General features: G+C 41.1%; 1 protein-coding gene across 2 annotated transcripts in view; it reads left to right on the top strand.

The window, feature by feature from the left end:
* The first annotated feature begins 291 nt into the window (after window positions 1-291).
* The window catches only part of RAVER2 (ribonucleoprotein, PTB binding 2), an 86,950-nt gene continuing 68,150 nt past the window's right edge, over window positions 292-19,091 (top strand). For both annotated transcript variants that reach the window (XM_046000345.1, XM_046000336.1), the window contains exon 1: window positions 292-755. In XM_046000345.1, coding sequence (XP_045856301.1) covers window positions 516-755 — 240 coding nt within the window. In that variant the 5' untranslated portion in view covers window positions 292-515. The remainder of the gene's footprint in view (window positions 756-19,091) is intronic.

The following is a 19,091-nucleotide window of genomic DNA, read 5'->3' as shown; positions in this document are numbered from 1 at the left end:
TGCAGCCCCCGAGCCGCCCCAGCGCGGGAGTTTCGAGGAGAGCCTGGGGACAGCTGGGTGTCACGTGGGGAGGCCGCGCGGGGACTGGAGCCTGGGGTTCGAGTCCCCCCGGGAAGCTGCCGCCAAGGGGCCGCATCCCCGGAGCCCAGGCCTGGGCGCTCGTCTAAGGCCCTGCGGGGAGGGGAGTCGGCCTCCCGCGGCCGCACAGGTGTCCGGGTGGCGGCGCCCGAGCCCATACCGGCGGGGCGGGCTGGAGGGATGGGCGCCGCCTGTGCGCGGGGGCCGGGGCCCGAGGGGGAGGTTCCCGCGAGGTGGTTCTCGGGCTCCTCCTTGGCGCTCAGGTTTCCTCTCCCGCCCGCCGGCTGCTGGCTGCGGCGCCGCCTCCCTCCCCGCCACCGCCGGGCCCACTCTGCGGCCTCTGCCCGCCTCGCCCCCGCCCGGGCCTCCTCCGGCTTTCTCTCTCCGCTTCCCCTCGAACCTCCCGAGGAGCCCGCAGCCGCGGGGCGCCCGGGAAGATGGCGGCGGCGGGAGGCGGTAGCGGCGAGGGGGGCGCGGGTCTGGGCAGCGCGGCGGGGCCAGGGTCGCGGCCGCGCGGGCCGAGTCCGTCCGCCCGCGCGAGCGAGGACGCCCGTGGCCCCGCGCCCAGCGCGCTGCACCCCGAGGAGGTCGCCGCGCGGCTGCAGCGGATGCACCGGGAGCTGAGCAACCGCAGGAAAATCCTGGTGAAAAACCTGCCCCAGGACAGCAACTGCCAGGTACGAGGTTAGCGCTGGGAGGCGACCCGTTCGGGGGCTTCGGGGCAGGGCTCCGGGGTGGGGGGTGGGGGCTGCTCCGCGGCGTCCAGGCTGGTGCCCGGCGCCTTGGAACGCTCGAGGGGAGGAGGGAGGTCGGTGCGGAGTTAGAACCGTCTGTCGCTGTTGCAAAGCCCCCGGGTTTCTGAGCCTGCGGTCCCCCGGCGAGAGTGGCAGATTGGGAAACCGAGGCTTTGAGAGGCAAAGCGGCTGGTCCAAGGTCACGGGAATCCTGGGAGGCTGTCCTTAGCCCGCCCGGCTCTTTTCTTCCCCTGTGGCCCTTGCCTGTGGGAGGAGAAGGGGTCGCGGGAGTAGTAGGGGAAGGGTGGGTAAACAAGAGTGGAGGGGAGCCGTGGAGCACAGTTTTGGGGGACCAAGTTTTCAGGAGTACCTTGAGAGGGTCCCTCCTGGGTCCTCCAGACTTGGGTGTGCCATAGGGGGCGGGTCATGGGAGAGCTGGGAGTGAGTTTTGCTGCTGCAGAAGCACTTGCCCAAGTTTGTATGGAAGAACTCTGCCCCCGCCCCCAGTTTACCAAGGCCTCGAAATGGAGAGGTTATCGCTGAGCTTTGGGGAACCTTGCGACCACCTCTGCCAGGCCAAGTACTGGAGGATTTGTTACTCAGTGACTCAAAGAGGCTTAAAGGCAGGCTACTTTGTGTCTTTGATCCAGATTAACTGGTAACTGTTGCTTCAAGATTAGAAACTTTGCATCTATTTAACTTTAACACTCCTCCCTCCACGCCCTTGATTGCCAAAGTATACATGCTCTTTGTAGAAAAGCAAGAAAACAGAGAGAAGCACAAAGGGGAAGAATAGAAATCAACTTTCTTTTCTCTCCTTACTTGTAGTTGACGCACGATGTTTGATTAGTTTCAGGTGTACTGCATAGTGGTCAATTCCATACATTAGGCTTTGCTCACCACGATGTCTAACACCATACAAAGTTATTACAATGTTACTGACTAGTTTCCCGATGGTGTACTTCTCATGCACGTTATTTACTTATTTTATAACTGAAAGTTTGTGCCTCTTAATCTCCTTCACCTGTTTCACCCATTCCCCCCCCCCCCCCCCCCCCCCCCCCCGCCCCATCCTTCTCCCTTCTGGCAACCACCAGTTCTCCGTGTCTGTGAGTCCGTTTGTTTGTTCTTTTGTTTTTTAGATACCACGTGTAAGTGAAATCATATGGTATTTCTCTTTCTCAGTCTGGCTTATTTCACTTAGCCTAATACCTCGCAGTCCATGCATTTTGTCACCAATGGCAAGGAAATATTTCTCTATTTCTGATACTTAAAGACAGCCATTGTTAACGTGAGATCGTATCCTTCTCCCTTTTCCGGTGCCTGTGTATACATATGCATTTTTGTTTCACCACACACACATGTGCGTGCGCACACACACACGGAAAAGAGAGAGACCATGTCTCTGTACTTACGTGTTTCTTAATTGTCTAGATGTTGTGTACATTTCATATATAGCTTGAAATTACGTATTTTGTGTGGATAGGGGAGGGTGGTCTGTCCTGGCAGTGGGAGATTTGGGCGGATTTATGTAGTTCCTCGTGTAACAGGATACAGGAAATTGCAAGTGGGCTGGCTATTGATAACTGCACAGCAGTTCTTCCCTAAGACCCGTAAAGTAATAAGGGCAATGCCTCATTACTACGTAATTACACCTTACAAATGAATGAGAACATATAACCCTATAATCTATATAAATGAGGGGCCATTTTGTTTCAAAAAGCAATGTGTCTTATTCCTCTTTCAGCTCTTTTCATTATTGTCCACTTTCCATCAGTCAGGTAGTATTTTGTGATGCTACCTATATGAACACCTGCAATGGACTGATTTCATAGAGGCCAATTTCCCCTACCCATGCAAATAGAAGACAGGAAGGAAAGGGGCTCAGGAAGGGGGATGCCTGGAAGAGGCAGGTGGTGTTAAAAGGAAAAAAACTGAATGGATAGCAGTTCTGTGTATAGATAATCAAGGAAAAGAGAGATGGAGAAATGTCTTATTATTTTTGTGGAGTGTCATCTATTTTTGTTGTATTTCCTTGCATTCTAAAAATATTTAGACAACATTCTAGACAGTTGGCTCTATCCTTGTTTTGCCGTTGGTGTCTTTCTCATTTTTCCCTCATTAAGAGACATGAAAAAATATACCAAAGGGTCTAAAAAGGGGAACAGTTTTAATTACTTGGCATTAGTGATGGATGGAGGTTTTATGTGATTTAGACTGATTTCCATTTTTGAGATATCCTTTCTCTGTTAGGAATTTATGTTTGGCCTAAATCTTAGGATTTTCTGTAAGGTAGGAAGCATAAGCTATTGAATAAAATTGGTATAAGATCTACATATCTAGATGAGTCTTCTACCACCAAGTGAAGTATCTTAAATTTTTATGTTAAGTTAAATTCTTATGTCATGTTTTTTTTGAGAATTGAAGAATTTCATCTAAAAGCAAAAAAAAAAAAAAAAGTTATTAGGATCTAGAGATTAGTTTCCAGACTTGTTCTAGCATTTTTTCCAATGACAAATTATATTATAAAACATTGTTTTTAATATTTCTGATGTGTAGTTTTAAAATCTAAACATATCAGCACACAAATAACATTTGTTTGAGTAATTTTTTCTGTCATCTTCTGTATTTATCTTTGTATGTATCTGTATGTATCTTTGTATGTATCTCTGTATGTATCTTTGCTAGTTTTCTGCTCACAATCGTAAATATGTGGTCCGTGTTAAATAAGTAGAATAGAATAGTATGCTAATTTTTTTTAAAAGATTTTATTTATTTATTTGGCAGAGAGAGATCACAAGTTGGCAGAGAGGCAGGCAGAGAGAGAGAGAGAGAGAGGGAAGCAGGCTCCCTGCTGAGCAGAGAGCCCGATGCGGGACTCGATCCCAGGACCCTAAGATCATGACCTGAGCCGAAGGCAGCGGCTTAACCCACTGAGCCACCCAGGTGCCCCAAGTATGCTAATTTTTAAAAGCAATTAAAAGACAGTCTTCAGATTAATTAGACTGAGCATTGCTATTTTTGTTGGTTGAATAAATTTAACATATACTTAATCTACTCTAAAGTTCTAATACTTTCATAAATATGTTTTGCAAGAATTTGTTATATTTTCTCTTTTATTTCCTTTCACAGTTCTAATTGCCTTAGTGGGTGCATTTTACTGTCAGCTTAGAAATGAGGGTTTAACTTGAGTTTTATGTTGTGCCTTTTAGCATTTATTGCTTGGCTAAACTACCTATTTATTCCTTGTGAAATAACTAACATGGTTTAAGAAAAAGTTATTACTTTTTAATCAGTTATTAAGTAATCAGATAATTTAAATATCAAATTCCTGTTCTTTTCTAGAAGACCCTATAGGTTCATTCATTCATTTATTCTGGAATATTAATTACATTAAGGATCAAGGCCATTACTAGCTTCAGTTCTCAAGCTGTATAGTGATGTCTCTGGAAAAATTCCATTGGTAATTGATTAGTTAGGAGCCCAATAATATCCTTTAACATTTTTAAAACATGAGTGTTTCCTTTATTAAGCAGGATTTTTATAAATCTTACTCAAATGGTAATTTTGGTAAAAACAGTTCTTAAAAGCTGCCTCATGGAATATTCATGTCTGGTTGGCCTCCCACGCTTTCTCGAATCCTCCTAGCCCTCTGTGTCTTCAGAGTCTCCTCTCTGGTTCATGTCTCTTTTCATCTCTTGCCCAGACTATTACAACTTTTCTTCTGTTTGTCATCTACCCTGTGTCTTGTGTTTTAGCCCATCCTGCTTACTGCTTCCCCTGAGAGAACTCCCCCAAGGCACAAATCCAATCATGTCACTCTCCTGCAAAAAAAAAAAAAAAGGAGGAAAGAAATGTTTGGCTCCACATTCCCAGCACTGCTTCTCAAACTCTTCCTCAAATGTCCGTCAACATATCTCTTTTCCTCAAATTGTAAAGAATAGTGGAGCACCACTAGCCTACCCCAAGAAAGACATTGCTTTGAAGCTTCACATTCTGACTAAAAAAATTCTATTTAATTTTATGTCCTACTAATTTGGATTTAATGTAAAAAACATTGTAATGTAATGTAAAATGTAATGTAAAAAACAGTAACTTAAACTTCTTTCACTGTCCTCTAAATGTTTTTCGTAAACTTGACACTTACAGAAGACTCACTGTGAATTTCTGTCCTCCTTTATTACCGTGGAGTACTCCGACCTTAGTTTGAAGAGTGTGACATAACAGAATAGAAATCGAAGACCCTAGGCTTTTTGTGACTTGGCCCCGCCTACATTTGCAGTCTCATTTCTTCTGAGTCCTACCTTGGATACTACTCTAGTTTTCTCAAGCTACTGAGAGCCCCAGGTACTCTGGGCCACTGTGATTTGGATATTTATAGTAACGTCTTTGATTGTTTACGTTTTTGGAATGTAATTGTAGTAATGTATCATGAATAACATTTGTGATAATTATAATTACGTGAATAATTAAACAATAAACAATGTTGAGAACACTGCTTCTTAATCAGAGTAGCCATTGTGAATGTGTATGTGTAAATAGTCTTTTACAGCTCTGAACTTAGAATTTTGATTTAAGGTAATGTCCTAATTTTTTATTGTCTTCCTACACATTGTTTATATTTGTTGGTTAATCTGGTCCTGTTTCAATAGAATTATTAACTCTGGGGTTTCAAAACGGAGAAGACAGTGGTATTGACTCCCTATGTTGTTTGAATTCACTTTTTTTCTAACATGTTAGGTATGTGTAAATGTGTTCTGTTCTGGTTGTGTTTATTTCAGAATCTGAAAAAGATTTTCTTGTGTAATTAAGAGAAAATGTGAAGTGCTTAGGGCTAACAGCCAGGATCTGTAATAGAAGAAACATTCTATTGTCTCACTCTGGGCATTATTAGCTTTCATTTCAAAGTACTCTGTTATAATAGTTAATTGAGAAGCTTGATGGTTAATTCACAGAGGTCCATTTGAAAGCATGGTATTATCAACTAAGTACTTTTTAGAATAACAAGCCACCTAATGTAGAAAACTCCAGTTGATTTTTTTGGTAAGAGCTACTTATTCCTGTTTTTCTTTCATACTGGTTGAAAACCAATCGAATTTTCTCACATACATTTTGTTTTTTAACTGTGAGATTTTAAAATATACATTATTTGTTTCATCGCATACTTTATTCAGTAATTCCAGCCTCTTTTTGTATTGGGCTATTGTTCACTTTTTCCTGATAATACTGGGATATTTTTGTATTTTGAAACTACTCTTTTTCTTATCCAGAATGCCATTTTGCTTACGTCCAAAAGTTACTTTTCATGGTGTAGTTGACACGCCTGAAAATTTATCATTTTCTAATATAGTTAATCAGAATTTCATGATGAGTTGTACCCCTTTTCTGCATGTTTTATTATGCTATTCCCAATGTAACAAGGATCCTGAAAGCTGCTAGAGGAACATCTTCTAGATTTCTGGGTCGCCACTGGCTCAGTAAGTTTCTTGTCTTGGCAGGAATTCTTGAAAAGTCTTTGAGCAATGCTTATTTTCTGATCTGGAAACATGGTCATGGAGAGCGGTACTTGGTGGCCAGCATCACAATGCTGCGTGTTAACAAGCAGCCCAAAGACTGTCAGGTGATTTACAGACCATGTTCTAATTCATGAATAGGTTATGCTCATGAATTATTTTTTGGAGTTGTACCACATTTTCCCATAGAAGAATATGGTAGAGGATATTTAGTGCTGTTGGTTAGCGTTTTAACAATGACTTAAGCTATGGTGCTTTGGAAGTTTACGAGTACTCTAACTAGTGCAATAACCTGTAAAGATTTTTGTGCAGGAACAGAGACACTCCCAGCTTCAAATCATGGACAGGTGCACCTGTGCCTTATGTCAGTGCTCAAGAAAGAGCTGTGTTTAAGGTAATTGCTCTTTAAGTAAACAAGATTCTGAACATCAGGAAAACAGTAAGTCATCTCTGATGGAAAGTTGTTGCTGAAAGGGATCCCTCTGACCCCCTAAGTTTTGTCTCTTACTACTTCTACTGGCACTTACCTTCCCTACCTTAGAGTTGGCTGTCCTTAGGAGCTGCCAGAGCCCATTTCTTATCTGTGGGCAGGAAGTTTTATGCTTACTTCTGCTTAGACCAGCTGAAACAGGCAAGTAAACAGATGTTATTTTTTATTTTAAGATTTTTATGTATTTATCTGACAGAGCGACCCGGTGAGAGAGGGAACACAAGCCCGGGCAGTGGGAGAGGGAGAAGCAGGCTCCCTGGGGAGCAGGGAGCCTGATGAGGCACTCAATTTCAGGACCCTGGGATCATGATCTGAGCCTAAGACAGATGTGTAACGACTGAGCCACCCAGGAGCCCCAGGAATGTTATTTTTTTTTTTAAAGATTTTATTTATTTGAGAGCGAGAGAGAGAGGAGCAAGAACGAGCTGGAGCAGAGTGAGGGCCAGAGGGAGAAGCGGATCCAGGGCTTGATCCTGGGACTCCAGGGTCCTGACCGGAGCTGAAGGCAGACGCTTAACCAAGCCATCCAGGCGCCCCCAGAATGTTAAAATGTAGATAAAGAAAACAAAATTATCTATAAATTATATATTTTGTAATTGCTTATCTGAAACCTTGGCTCTATTTGTGTATTGTTGGCTTAGGGAGGTAATTGCTTTACTCTAAGGGGATGATGTGCACTGAGAGGGGTGAGAAGTGGGAAAGTCAGAACACTAGTCTGTATATTTGGGCTTATCCTTATCTGCAGAGGCGTGTCCTTGGTTGCTGTGCTGAATATCTTTCATTCGTTCCTCCAGATCTGTCTCCATCCTTCTTACCTGTGCTGTGTCCTAGGAGGCTTTATCTTACTGTGGATTGCACTGACAAGGCTCTGTCCTCTGGTTTCTAGGTTGCATTTGGCAGACCCACCAGTGGGAGATCAAAGAGTAAGGAGAGATAGATTGGAGCATTTATTCACCCAGCTCCCTTTGTGCTGGGATACCCTAGGTTGGCTGTTTCCTCTTTCAAAGGTCATGGTTCTTTCCAGTGGTGCCCTCCATGCAATTAAGCTCTTGGGGTTGTTGTAATCATCACCTTTGCCGCTTTAGGCTCAGGAGTTATAGGGGACTGTTGCTAACCGTAGGCTTTTTTTTTTTTTTTTTTTAAAGCCTTTGTAAGTAGTCTCTCTTAAAAATCCTCTCCAATTACTGAGTTTTTAAGTATGCCATATGTTTCGTGCTGAGAACCTGATGCTGTTGCCTATCCAGTCTCCTTACTTTCTCTTTGTTTCCTAATAGCACCCAGATTTTTCTTTGAGGCTCTACGCCTCCCTCATTATTTACCAGCTTATATGGCTTGGGTCAATTTGATAGAGATTACCCCCATCTGTTTGGGTGACATAAACCAACACACAGTGTTCTTCCCTTTTGGCATTAGAGTTGGTTACAGTATGGGCAATAACCTGGCCCTAAGCCAGTCAGTATGTCACAGCGCCTTGGCCACAGTGATTGTTTCAACCCAATATGATAAGAAGCTTAGAACCTTTGTTGGCTTGTTAAGGTAGGAGATTCTCTTTCTTCCCACTGGATACAAGTGCAGAGACATACTGCCCTGATTGCAGCTGGCAATCTGGGGACAGAAGCAGACATCCAAAGGAGGACTAATCCAAAGGGAAACAAAGTAGAGAAGCTGGACTGGAGCCCTGATCAAACTATGTCTGAAACCTACCTCTGGATTTCGTAGTTATACAAGTCACTAAGTTCTTTTTATTTCATGCATTTCAAGTGGGGTTTTACGTTACAACCAAACATTAGTATCCTAATACAGAATTTTGATTTTTGAACAAAAGCATAAAATCTCCGTATTGGAAGGGATGGTAGAAGACATTTTGTCTGACTCTTCTGCTTACTATGTACAGTGAAATTAGAGTTCTTGACACATGAATTCTTGCACACTTTTAACACCTTTACTTTCAAAGACATCACTCTTGGTAAGGTATCCTAGTCCATCTTCAGATAGCTTTGTTTAAAATATCTTACTTATACTGAATATATAAGTTAATTTCCCTGAAATTTTGATTTCTTGATCCAAGTTCTCTCCTCCCATCATACAGAGAATTTATGGCATTGATTTTTAACTTATAACTTCAGTTCCTCCAAACCACTAGTTTTTGGGAGTCCAGATTAACTTGCAGTCTTATTTATTTTCCCCTGGATGCACACCACTACCACTCTGTCATTGTATCTCTTAAAACAGGAGCATGGTTGTCTAATTGAGGTCTTCCTGTAATCCCTCTGCCAGAACAAATTTCTCTTTCCTCTTGATATCTAGAACAACAATAACCCACTTGGTTTATCGGGTACCTATTATTGCCAGACACTGTATGTTGTATTTTGCTTACATTTGTTTATACTGTACTTAATCCTCTTTTCAAGACTATAAGATTAGAATTATTCATTCCCATTTTATTGATAGGGAAACAGATGCAAGATTAATGTCAAGAAGTTTGCCCAAGGTCATTCAACTAATTAGCGGTAGAGTGGAAAAGACTAGTATCTGTTTGATTCCAAAGCTCATGTTCTTATCCTGCACTGTATTATAATTGTAATTCCTCTTTGCACACATTGTATGTGTTTCAAAGGACAGGGACTGCGTAATATTTACCTTTGTATCACAAATATTTCACCTAGAACCTGACACATTGTTCCAAGGGAAATTTAAAACAGAAGAGTACCACCCACCTACTTTGCTGTCAAAAGTTAGACTTCTAGAAAAATGTCTGACACACTGAAGCCCTCAGGATTGATCTGTAAAATGAACAAATTTTGCATTGTATAGTTGTGCTGGCTTTTTTGGCAATGATGTTACTCCACTTACTTACAATAATTCAGTCAACTGTTTATGGTTTAGGAGTAGGTTGAAAGCCATCAACCCTCTCTCCAGGAAAGTGCTAATGCTCATAGACACACAATGATTTACATGCAAGTTCAAGGGATTGTGAATCTCTTATAACTTATGCCTGATCTCGCTGGGGAATTCAGACCCAGGTTGAGAAGTGCCTTTCCAGGCGCGGATATCATTTGATCATGTTTGTGGGGCTTCACCTGAGTAGAGATCACTCGAGCAGATCCAGGGCTGCTGCTTGAAGAGTTGTCAACGGACAGTTGTGGGCCACTTTTAGGCCAAGGTGGGGTGATCCTCCATCTAGGCAAGTATAGAAATCAGGCTCCATCTAGGCAAGTATAGAAATCCAGGTGTTTGATGTAAAAACTCATTGCTCTCTGGCCACCCAGCAGTACCAACGGATATTTTTAGGCACTATGCCTGGCACAGAAGTTTATAAGGAATCAGTGTGTTATTTCCCCCCGAACATTTATTCAATGTCAAAGACTGTTTCTCTTTAAAGAATGTTTCTCTTTGAAACATGGGAAGACTCATGTGTTGTTCAGTGTTCTTCACAATAAGTATTTTTTTTAAAGATTTTTATTTATTTATTTATTTGACAGAGAGAGATCACAAGTAGGCAGAGAGGCAGGCAGAAGAGAGTGAGAGGGAAGCAGGCTCCCTGCCGAGCAGAGAGCCCGATGTGGGACTCGATCCCAGGACCCTGAGATCATGACCTGAGCCGAAGGCAGCGGCTTAAACCACTGAGCCACCCAGGCGCCCACAATAAGTATTGATAAGAAACAAGTTTCTCTCTTTTGTTAAATTTCTGAGTCCCTCATTGTGAGCCCCTAAACCTGTTTTTATGCATTTTGTGCTTAATTTTGTGCTTATTTGTTGTGATTATCTTCAGGTGTGTGAGCTTAGTTCTCACTTCCCTGTGCTTGTATGTTTTCTTTGTGTTTGAAGCTTTCTGTTTAATGTTTGTTACCACCTGAACGCCAAAATAACATTAGAATTCATTGAATTTGTTTGTGCCTGTACTTGCAGGCATAAACTTTGCCTCTCTCCTACTCCTTTACCCTACCCCATCAGACCCTTTTTGCCCCAGCCAATTGGGTTTTTTATCTTCCCCCCTCCACTCACTACTGTGATTATCTGCTCCTAGCTCCCAGCTGACTTATATTTCCTGGACTTTGTATTTTCTATTACCCACACATTTAACTGCTTGCTTTTGATTCCAGATTAGTCTCCGTGACTCTGACTTTCAACCCTGTGGGATTTTTATAGCCTGATCTAGTGTAAAGGTAACAGCAATAAACAAGAACATGTGGATCTCTGAGGTTTTAAATTTTGAGATACTCTCAAACTTACAGAAAAGAACAATACGAAGAACTCCCCTCCCCACCACCGGGACCATTCAAGAGTGAACACTGACACCACGCTTTACCACCCCATGTACTTTACAAAACTGGACATGGTCTAGCCACATCACTACCATCGAAGTCAGAATAATTGCACCTAATCCTTGGATCACATTTAAGTTTTGCTAGTTGTCCCATGAATGTCTTTCATAGTGAAAGAATCCAGTTCAGAATTATGTATTGCATTTAGTTGTGTCTTTTTAATCTTCTTTGGTCTGGAATAAGTCCTCCATCTTTCCTTGACTTTTATGACCTTGACCCCTTTGAAGTTGGTAGGCCAGTTATTTTGTAGAATGTCCTTCAATTTGGGGTTGTCTGATGTTTCTCCATGATTAGATTCAAGTTAGGTATCCTTGGCAGGAATATCACAGGGTGGTGCATGTTTTAGATTTTGGCCCATTGTCGATAAAATTAACTTAGATCATTTTGACTGATTTTTATTGAAGTGGGATCTGCCAGGCTTCTCCATGCAAAGTTTTTTCCCTTTGCAACTAATAAGGATTTTAAAGGGGAACACATTAATTATGACTATGTGAATATTCTATTCCCTTTCAAGTGTTTAATTTATTTACTAATTTATTTAAAAATGGGCTTACAGGTTCTTCTGTTCAATGAGTTATATTTCATTAATATGATTACTTACTTTCATGCTTAAATTATTTTATATTTGGGCAGTGGGAGCTTCTTCAAGCTGGCTCCTATGTCCTCTTTTTAAATCTTTCATTTTGCAATAATTTTAAATTTAAAGAAAAAACTACAAATGTAGCACATAGAGTTCCCATATATTCTTTACCCAGTTTCCATTCATAATATGTCTTAAATACTCAAGGTACATTAGTCAGGACTAAGACATTAACACATGGTACATTATTATTATTATTTTTTTTAAGTTTTTTTTTTTTTTTTTTTTTTTTTTGACAGACAGAAATCACAAGTAGGCAGAGAGGCAGGCAGGAAGGGAAGCAGGCTCCCTGCTGAGCAGAGAGCCCAATGCGGGGCTCAATCCCAGGACCCTGGAATCATGACCTGAGCCGAAGGCAGAGCCTTTAACCCACTGAACCACCCAGGTGCCCCAACACATGGTACATTATTATTAACCGAACTTCAGACTTTAGCTTTCATTAATTTTCCCATGTCCTTTTTCTGTTCCAAGTTCCAATTTAGGGTGCCACATGGCACTCAGTTGCTATCTCCCATTGGTCTCTAGTCTGCACCAGTTTCTCAGTCTTTCCTTGTTGTTCTTTTTTGTAAGATTTTATTTACCTATTTGAGAGAGAGAGCGAGCAAGCGAGCATGGGGGAAGGAGCAGAGGGAGAGGGACAAGCAGGCTCTGTGCTGAGCATGGAGTCCGACAGGAGGCTCGATCACGCGACCTTGAGATTATGACCTGATCTGAAATCAAGAGGCAGACACTTACCTGACTGAGCCACACAGGTGCCTCCATCTTTCCTTGTTTTATATGATCTTGACAGTTTTGGTGAGGTATCTTTTAGAATGCCCTCAATTTGTGTTTGTATGATTTTCTCATGAGAAATTGGTGTTATGGAGTTTTGGTAAGAATTCCACAGAGGTGAAGTACACTTCTGATCACATCATTTTAGGGGAAACGTGACTTACTACCAGTGACATTAACCTTGATCATCTGCTTAAGGCGACATCTGCTCCATCACTCCTGTAAAGATACCACTTTTCCCATTCACAATTCCTTGGAGACTAGTCATTAATTCCAGCACACACTTATGGAAGGGTCTGATGTCCTCGTGACATGTCACTGTCATTTGCTGAGTCCTGCCTTTGTTTTTTTTTTTTTTTTTTTTAAAGATTTTATTTATTTATTTGACAGAGAGAGATCACAAGTAGGCAGAGAGGCAGGCAGAAGAGAGTGAGAGGGAAGCAGGCTCCCTGCCGAGCAGAGAGCCCGATGCGGGACTCGATCCCAGGACCCTGAGATCATGACCCGAGCCGAAGGCAGCGGCTTAACCCACTGAGCCACCCAGGCGCCCCCTGCCTTTGTTTTTAACATAAAGATGTTGTGACTTATTTTGCACTTCCTGTGCTCCAGCCCTAGAATCAGCCTTTTCATGAAGGCATCTCTTATGGACCAAATGTTTGTGTTCCTCCAAATTCACATGTTGAAGACCTAACCCCCAGTGTGGCCGTATTTGGAGATGGGGCACCTGTGGAAATAATTAAGGTTAAAAAAGTCCTAAGGGTGGGAACTTGATCCAGTAGAAATACCCCCCAAAGATTAGTTGGCCATAGAGTTGAGGATCCATTTCTGAGTTCTCTATTCTGTTCCACTGATTTATGTGTCTGTTTTTGTGCCAGTCATACTGTCTGGATGATGACAGCTTTGTAATAGAGCTTAAAGTCTGGCGTTGTGATACCACCAACTTTGCTTTTCTTTTTCAACATTCCTCTGGCTTTTAAATTTAGGATCTTTTCTGGTTCCATACAAATTTTAGGATTATTTGTTCCAGCTCTGTGAAAAATGTCGATGGTATTTTGATAGGAATTGCACTGAATGTGTAGATTGCTCTTGGTAGCATAGACATTTTAACAATATTTATTCTTCCAATTCATGATCATAGAATGTTTTTCCATTTCTTTATGTCATGCTCAAGTATATAATACTTCCTAAGTATTCTGTAGTTTTTGGAGAACAGCTCCTTTACGTCTTTGGTTAGGTTTATTCCTAGGTATCTCATGGTTTGGGTGCAATTGTGCATAGGATCAATTCCTTAATTTCTCTTTTTTTTGTCTCATTGTTAGTGCATAGCAATGCAACCGATGTGCATTGATTTTATATCCTGCCATAATTCCTGTATGAGTTCTAGAAATTTTAGGGTGGAGTCTTTTGGGTTTTCCACATAAAGTATCATGTCGTCTGTGAAGAGTAGGAGTTTGACTTCATCTTTGCCAGTTGGAATGCCATTTATTTCTTTTTGTTGTCTGATTGCTGAGGCTAGGACTTCTAGTACTGTGTTGAACAGCAGTGGTGAGAGTGGGCATCCCTGCTGTGTTCCTGAACTTAGGGGAAAAGCTCTCAGTTTTTCCCCATTGAGAATAATATTCACTGTGGGCTTTTCACAGATGGCTTTTATGATATTGAGGCATGATCCCTCTATCCCTACGCTGTGAAGAGGTTTTTGTTTGTTTGTTTGTTTTTTACTGTGAAGAGTTTTAATCAAGAAAGGATCCTGTATTTGTCCAGTGCTTTATCTCCATCAGTTGAGAGGATCATGTGGTTCTTGTCCTTTTTTAGTTAATATGATGTATCATGTTGATTGACTTGCAAATGTTGAGCCATCCTTGCAGCCTAGGAATATATCCCACTTGGTCATGGTGAATCATCCTTTTAATGTACCGAAAGGTACAAACGTAGTGATCTGAAGGAGCACCTGCACCCCAGTGTTCATAGCAGCCATGTCCACAATAGCCAAACCATGGAAAGAGCCAAAATGTCCATGGACAGATAAATGGATAAAGAAGATGTAGTGTGTATATACAATGGAATACTCCTCAGCCATCAGAAAGGATGAATATTTACAATTTACATCAACGTGGATAGAACTGGAGGATATTATGCTGAGCGAAAAAAAGTCAATCAGAGAAAGACAATTATCGTATGGTTTTACTCGTATTTGGAACATGAACAGGGCTGAGGACTGTAAGGGAAGGGAAGGAAAACAGAATGGGAAGTCATCAGAGGGAGAAAAACCATGAGAGACTGTTAACTACAGGGAACAAACTGAGGGTTGCTGGAGTGGAGGTGGGCGGGGGGATGGGGTAATTGGGTGATGGGCATGAAGGAGGGCACATGTGAGGAGCACTGGGTGTCATACTCAACTGAGTAATTATTGAACACTAGAGCTGAAACTAATGATGTACTGTAAATTGGTTAATTGAATTTAAATTAAAAAAAGTACCCTCATCTCTTATCATCTCACAAGAAGACACCAGAGAGCTTGCTGTCTGTTATGTGCCTCCCTTTCCCTGCCCCGAATATGTGCAAGCACTCAAGCAAGGCCATCTGAGGATGATGAAACGTTTATAAGCCACGTGAGGAAGTTTGGATTTTATTTTAAGGGAAATGAGGATCCATTGAAAGAGTTAAACAAGGGAGCTATGCAATTTGATTTCTAGCTGTCAGAAAGTAAAACTGTGTTGGTTTGGTTTCTATCTTTCAAGCCTTGTTCTTGGCCTGATCCTCATGCCAAGATTAGGAGGTCAGTGATGGAGTAAGCTTTAGGAATGTGATGGGAATTGATTATTTCATGGACTTTCTTTTTGCAGTGCTGACACTTAAGATGCAATACATATAGTGGGTCACTGTGTTTGCTCTGGAGTCTGTTAACTTGGGTTTGAATACCAGATCCATCACATACTATCTGTACAGCCAGGCACCATGCTTTTCTAGGCCTCAGTGTCCTCATCTTTAAAATCTGCATTATAGGGGCACCTGGGTGGCTCAGTTTATTAAGCATCTGATTCTTGATTTCGGCTCAGATCATGATCTCAGGGTTGTGAGACTGAGCCATGAGTTGGGCACTGTGCTGGGCATGGAGCGTGCTCAAGATTCTCTCTCTCTCCTTCACCCCTCTCCCAATTTTTCACACACACGTGTGTGTGTGTGTGTGTGTGTGTGTGTGTGTGTGTGTATGTATAAATAAAAGCATATATATTCCAGCTCATTTGGACTGAATAGGTTTGGAGATAATGTCTATAGAACACCTGGGATAAAGTGAGCACTCGGTAAATAATACTATTATTCTGCTAATAAAAAGAAGCTGGCAGTTTATTTATTTATTATTATTTTATTTATTTATTTATTTGACAGAGATCACAAGTAGGTAGAGAGAGAGGGGGAAGCAGGCTCCCCGCGGAGCAGAGAGCCTGATGTGGGGTTCGATCCCAGGACCCCGGGATCATGACCTGAGCTGAAGACAGAGGCTTTAACCCACTGAGCAACCCAGGCCCCCCTCTTTATCTTTTTTTTTAAGGCAAAATCAGAATGTTCCCCTGGCAAGAAGTTTGTATTCAAATGAACTTCCCAACAAAGAAGTTTCATTGAAAGTTTTAAAAATTTACCCAAATTAAAATTGACATCACATTTACTCAGCTAATATCACAAAAGATATTATATGATAAACCCTGCATTGGGCACAAATCAAAAAAAGAAAAGAAAGAAAGAAAAAGTATTACCTGGTGTGGAACAAACAAATGCAGTTCCAAGCAAGCAATAACATATGTAGGTTTGGAGCCTAGAAGAGAGGTTTGAAGGTAGAAGTAAGAATTTGGAGATCAGGGGCGCCTGGGTGGCTCAGTGGGTTAAGCCTCTGCCTTCAGCTCAGGTCATGATCTCAGGTCCTGGGATCGAGTCCCACATCGGGCTCTCTGTTCAGCGGGGAGCCTGCTTCCTCCTCTCTCTCTGCCTGCCTCTCTGCCTGCTTGTGATCTCTCTCTCTGTCAAATAAATAAATAAAAAAAATCTTAAAAAAAAAAAAAAAAGAATTTGGAGATCACCTGCATGAAGATGGGACTGAAGGCACCTCAATTCATGCAGAAAAAGCATTTGATAAAGTTTAACACCCATTCCTAATAAAAACTCATACCGAGCATGAATAAAAAAGAACTTCCTCAAATTTGAAAATTATCTAGAAAACCCAAAGTAATCGTGTTCTGTGGTGAAAGTGAAAACTTCACCCCTGAGATTAGGAACAATGCTGGCATCACTTCCATTCGAGATTGTACTGGAAACTATAGCTAGCGTAACATGGCTAACTGACTCAAACTTGATTCGTAGAAGGAAAATTTTAAAACTGTTGGAGCACAAAATGTCTTCATGGCTGGGGTAGGAAAAGATTTCTTAAGGCACACAAACGCAAATGGTAAAGGGAAGAATTACAAATTTGGCTTCTATGACAAATTTCTCTTCACCAGAAAAAACTCACAAATAAAATGTAGGAGAATACATTTATAATACAGTTTCCAACAAAGAATTAGTATGCAGAATATATTTTTTAAAACTACTATAAATCAATAAAAGAAAAGACAAATAGGAAAATGGCCATCAAGAAGAGTGTTTTCCAGAAAGGGAAATAAATGGCAAATAAACATGAAAAGATGCCTATATCAGAGTTCTTCAAAGAAAGAGCTTATATGTAATATTTATATTAACATCTATTTATATTATATACAGATGTACATAGAGCTATTGACCAATCGTGGGAACTGGTAAGTCCGGAATCTGTCACGTATACCAGTAGGCTAGAGAGTCAGGCATGTGTTGGTGCTACCATCTTGAGGCAGGATTTCTTCTTCTGGAAACCGCAGTTTAAAACTAACCATCACAGTCCTCTACCTTTACTAATCAAGGGATTGCAAATTAAGATCACAGTGCGGTACAGTTTTATATCAACCAAACTGACAAAACTTAAGTAACTGGGAACACCAAGCATTTTATGGTTATGTATCAGTGGGATCCTTGTGTACTCTTGATGGGGACGTAAGATGCTACAACCATTCCAGCACACAAGTTGGCACTTTCTTACAAAGATGGTCATTTGTATGTGTGCAGCCCCAAAATTTCATTCCTTCAGAAACTTGCACATGAGCACCAGGAAATACATAAAATTTTTAAGAATGTGGTAGTAGTTTTAAAATATGGAAGTAGCAAACCAACCTAGAAACAAACCAAATATTCACTGGTAGAAAAGAAAAATGGATCCATAAATCGTACTGTAGGCATAGAATGGAATATCAAACCGTAGTGAAAAAATGGCCAGGTGGAACACGAGTGAATTTTTGAGGCATAGTATTAAAAAAGCAAGACACCTAAACAAATAAGTAAATGGCACAGAAGGTTAAAAATAGCATAATAGCATTTCTCTAAAGCTCAGAAACAAGTGAAATGAATCAACATATTGTTTAGGAATACATACCTACGTTAGGAACTCCAGCCATCGGGGAGGGTGGCGGGATGGTCTAGCAAAGGAATGCAGAAGTCAGCGGAACAGTGTTGCTAATGTTCCAGTCTTTAGGTTTGGTGATGGGTTCCCAGGTACTTATTTCATTATTATGCCCCATAACTTAATATGTTGCAGGTAATATTTCCATATTAGAAAATCATTAAAAATTTTCAAAGACAAGTAGCAAAAGTATTTCTTTTTTTTTCCCAAAAGAGTGGACTTTGAAATTAGAGTGCTTTAATCTGTGAAAGCCTTTCTTAGGAAAAAGAAATAAATCAAAGTTGGAAAAGGACTTAGAAGACAGTGTGATTAAAGCCTAAAACTAAGGCTGGGTTTCATTGTGGTTGTCAGTTCTTTCCCAAGGAGAGATTTTGTGTGTGCAAAACTTTTTGTTTAATTCCAGGAAGTAATAAGGAATGTGGTCTGGAAATAGGTTGCCAAAGCTCTCTAATACTATCAGTTTTGATGAACTTATCTTACTGTGAGAAATTTGTAACTGATATTCCTGGCCAGAAGGTGCTACTTTATTCCTTAAAATTAACTTGTAAGTTAATAGAAATGTCATAAAGTTAGAGTAGAATAGAGAGAATTTTATTTGTTTGGGTTCTGTGTGGTGGAGCGTAGTAGAATTCTGGCAATTGGTTGTTAGGACTCTCTTTCAGGTTTTAAGTTTTTAATTTGGCCAACTTACTGAGGCTCAAATTGAGGGGTGACCCACTTTTGCCTGGGTCAAATCATCCGGGACATGGGGGAAAAATAATTGTTGTTGCTGTTGTTTTTTCTTTGCAAAAAGCTTTGTAAGGTTTCCGAGTTGGCAAATGCTGTATCCCACATCTGATGCATAGAAAAGCTACAATTTGAAAGATAGGTATTTTAAAAATAAAATTTTTAAGTTGCAAAATGCATCTTTGAATACGTGAGATCTCTCTCAGGTAATTCTCTCAGCTGGACGAGTAACATAATGTCATTTGTTTAAAGATACTTGATAATGCGAGCAGCACTGTCGTGTTTTCTTTATCTGG

The sequence above is a fragment of the Meles meles genome, chromosome 1, assembly GCF_922984935.1.
Source record: "Meles meles chromosome 1, mMelMel3.1 paternal haplotype, whole genome shotgun sequence".
NCBI lineage: Eukaryota > Metazoa > Chordata > Mammalia > Carnivora > Mustelidae > Meles > Meles meles.
This window is presented reverse-complemented; position numbering and strand designations above follow the sequence as displayed.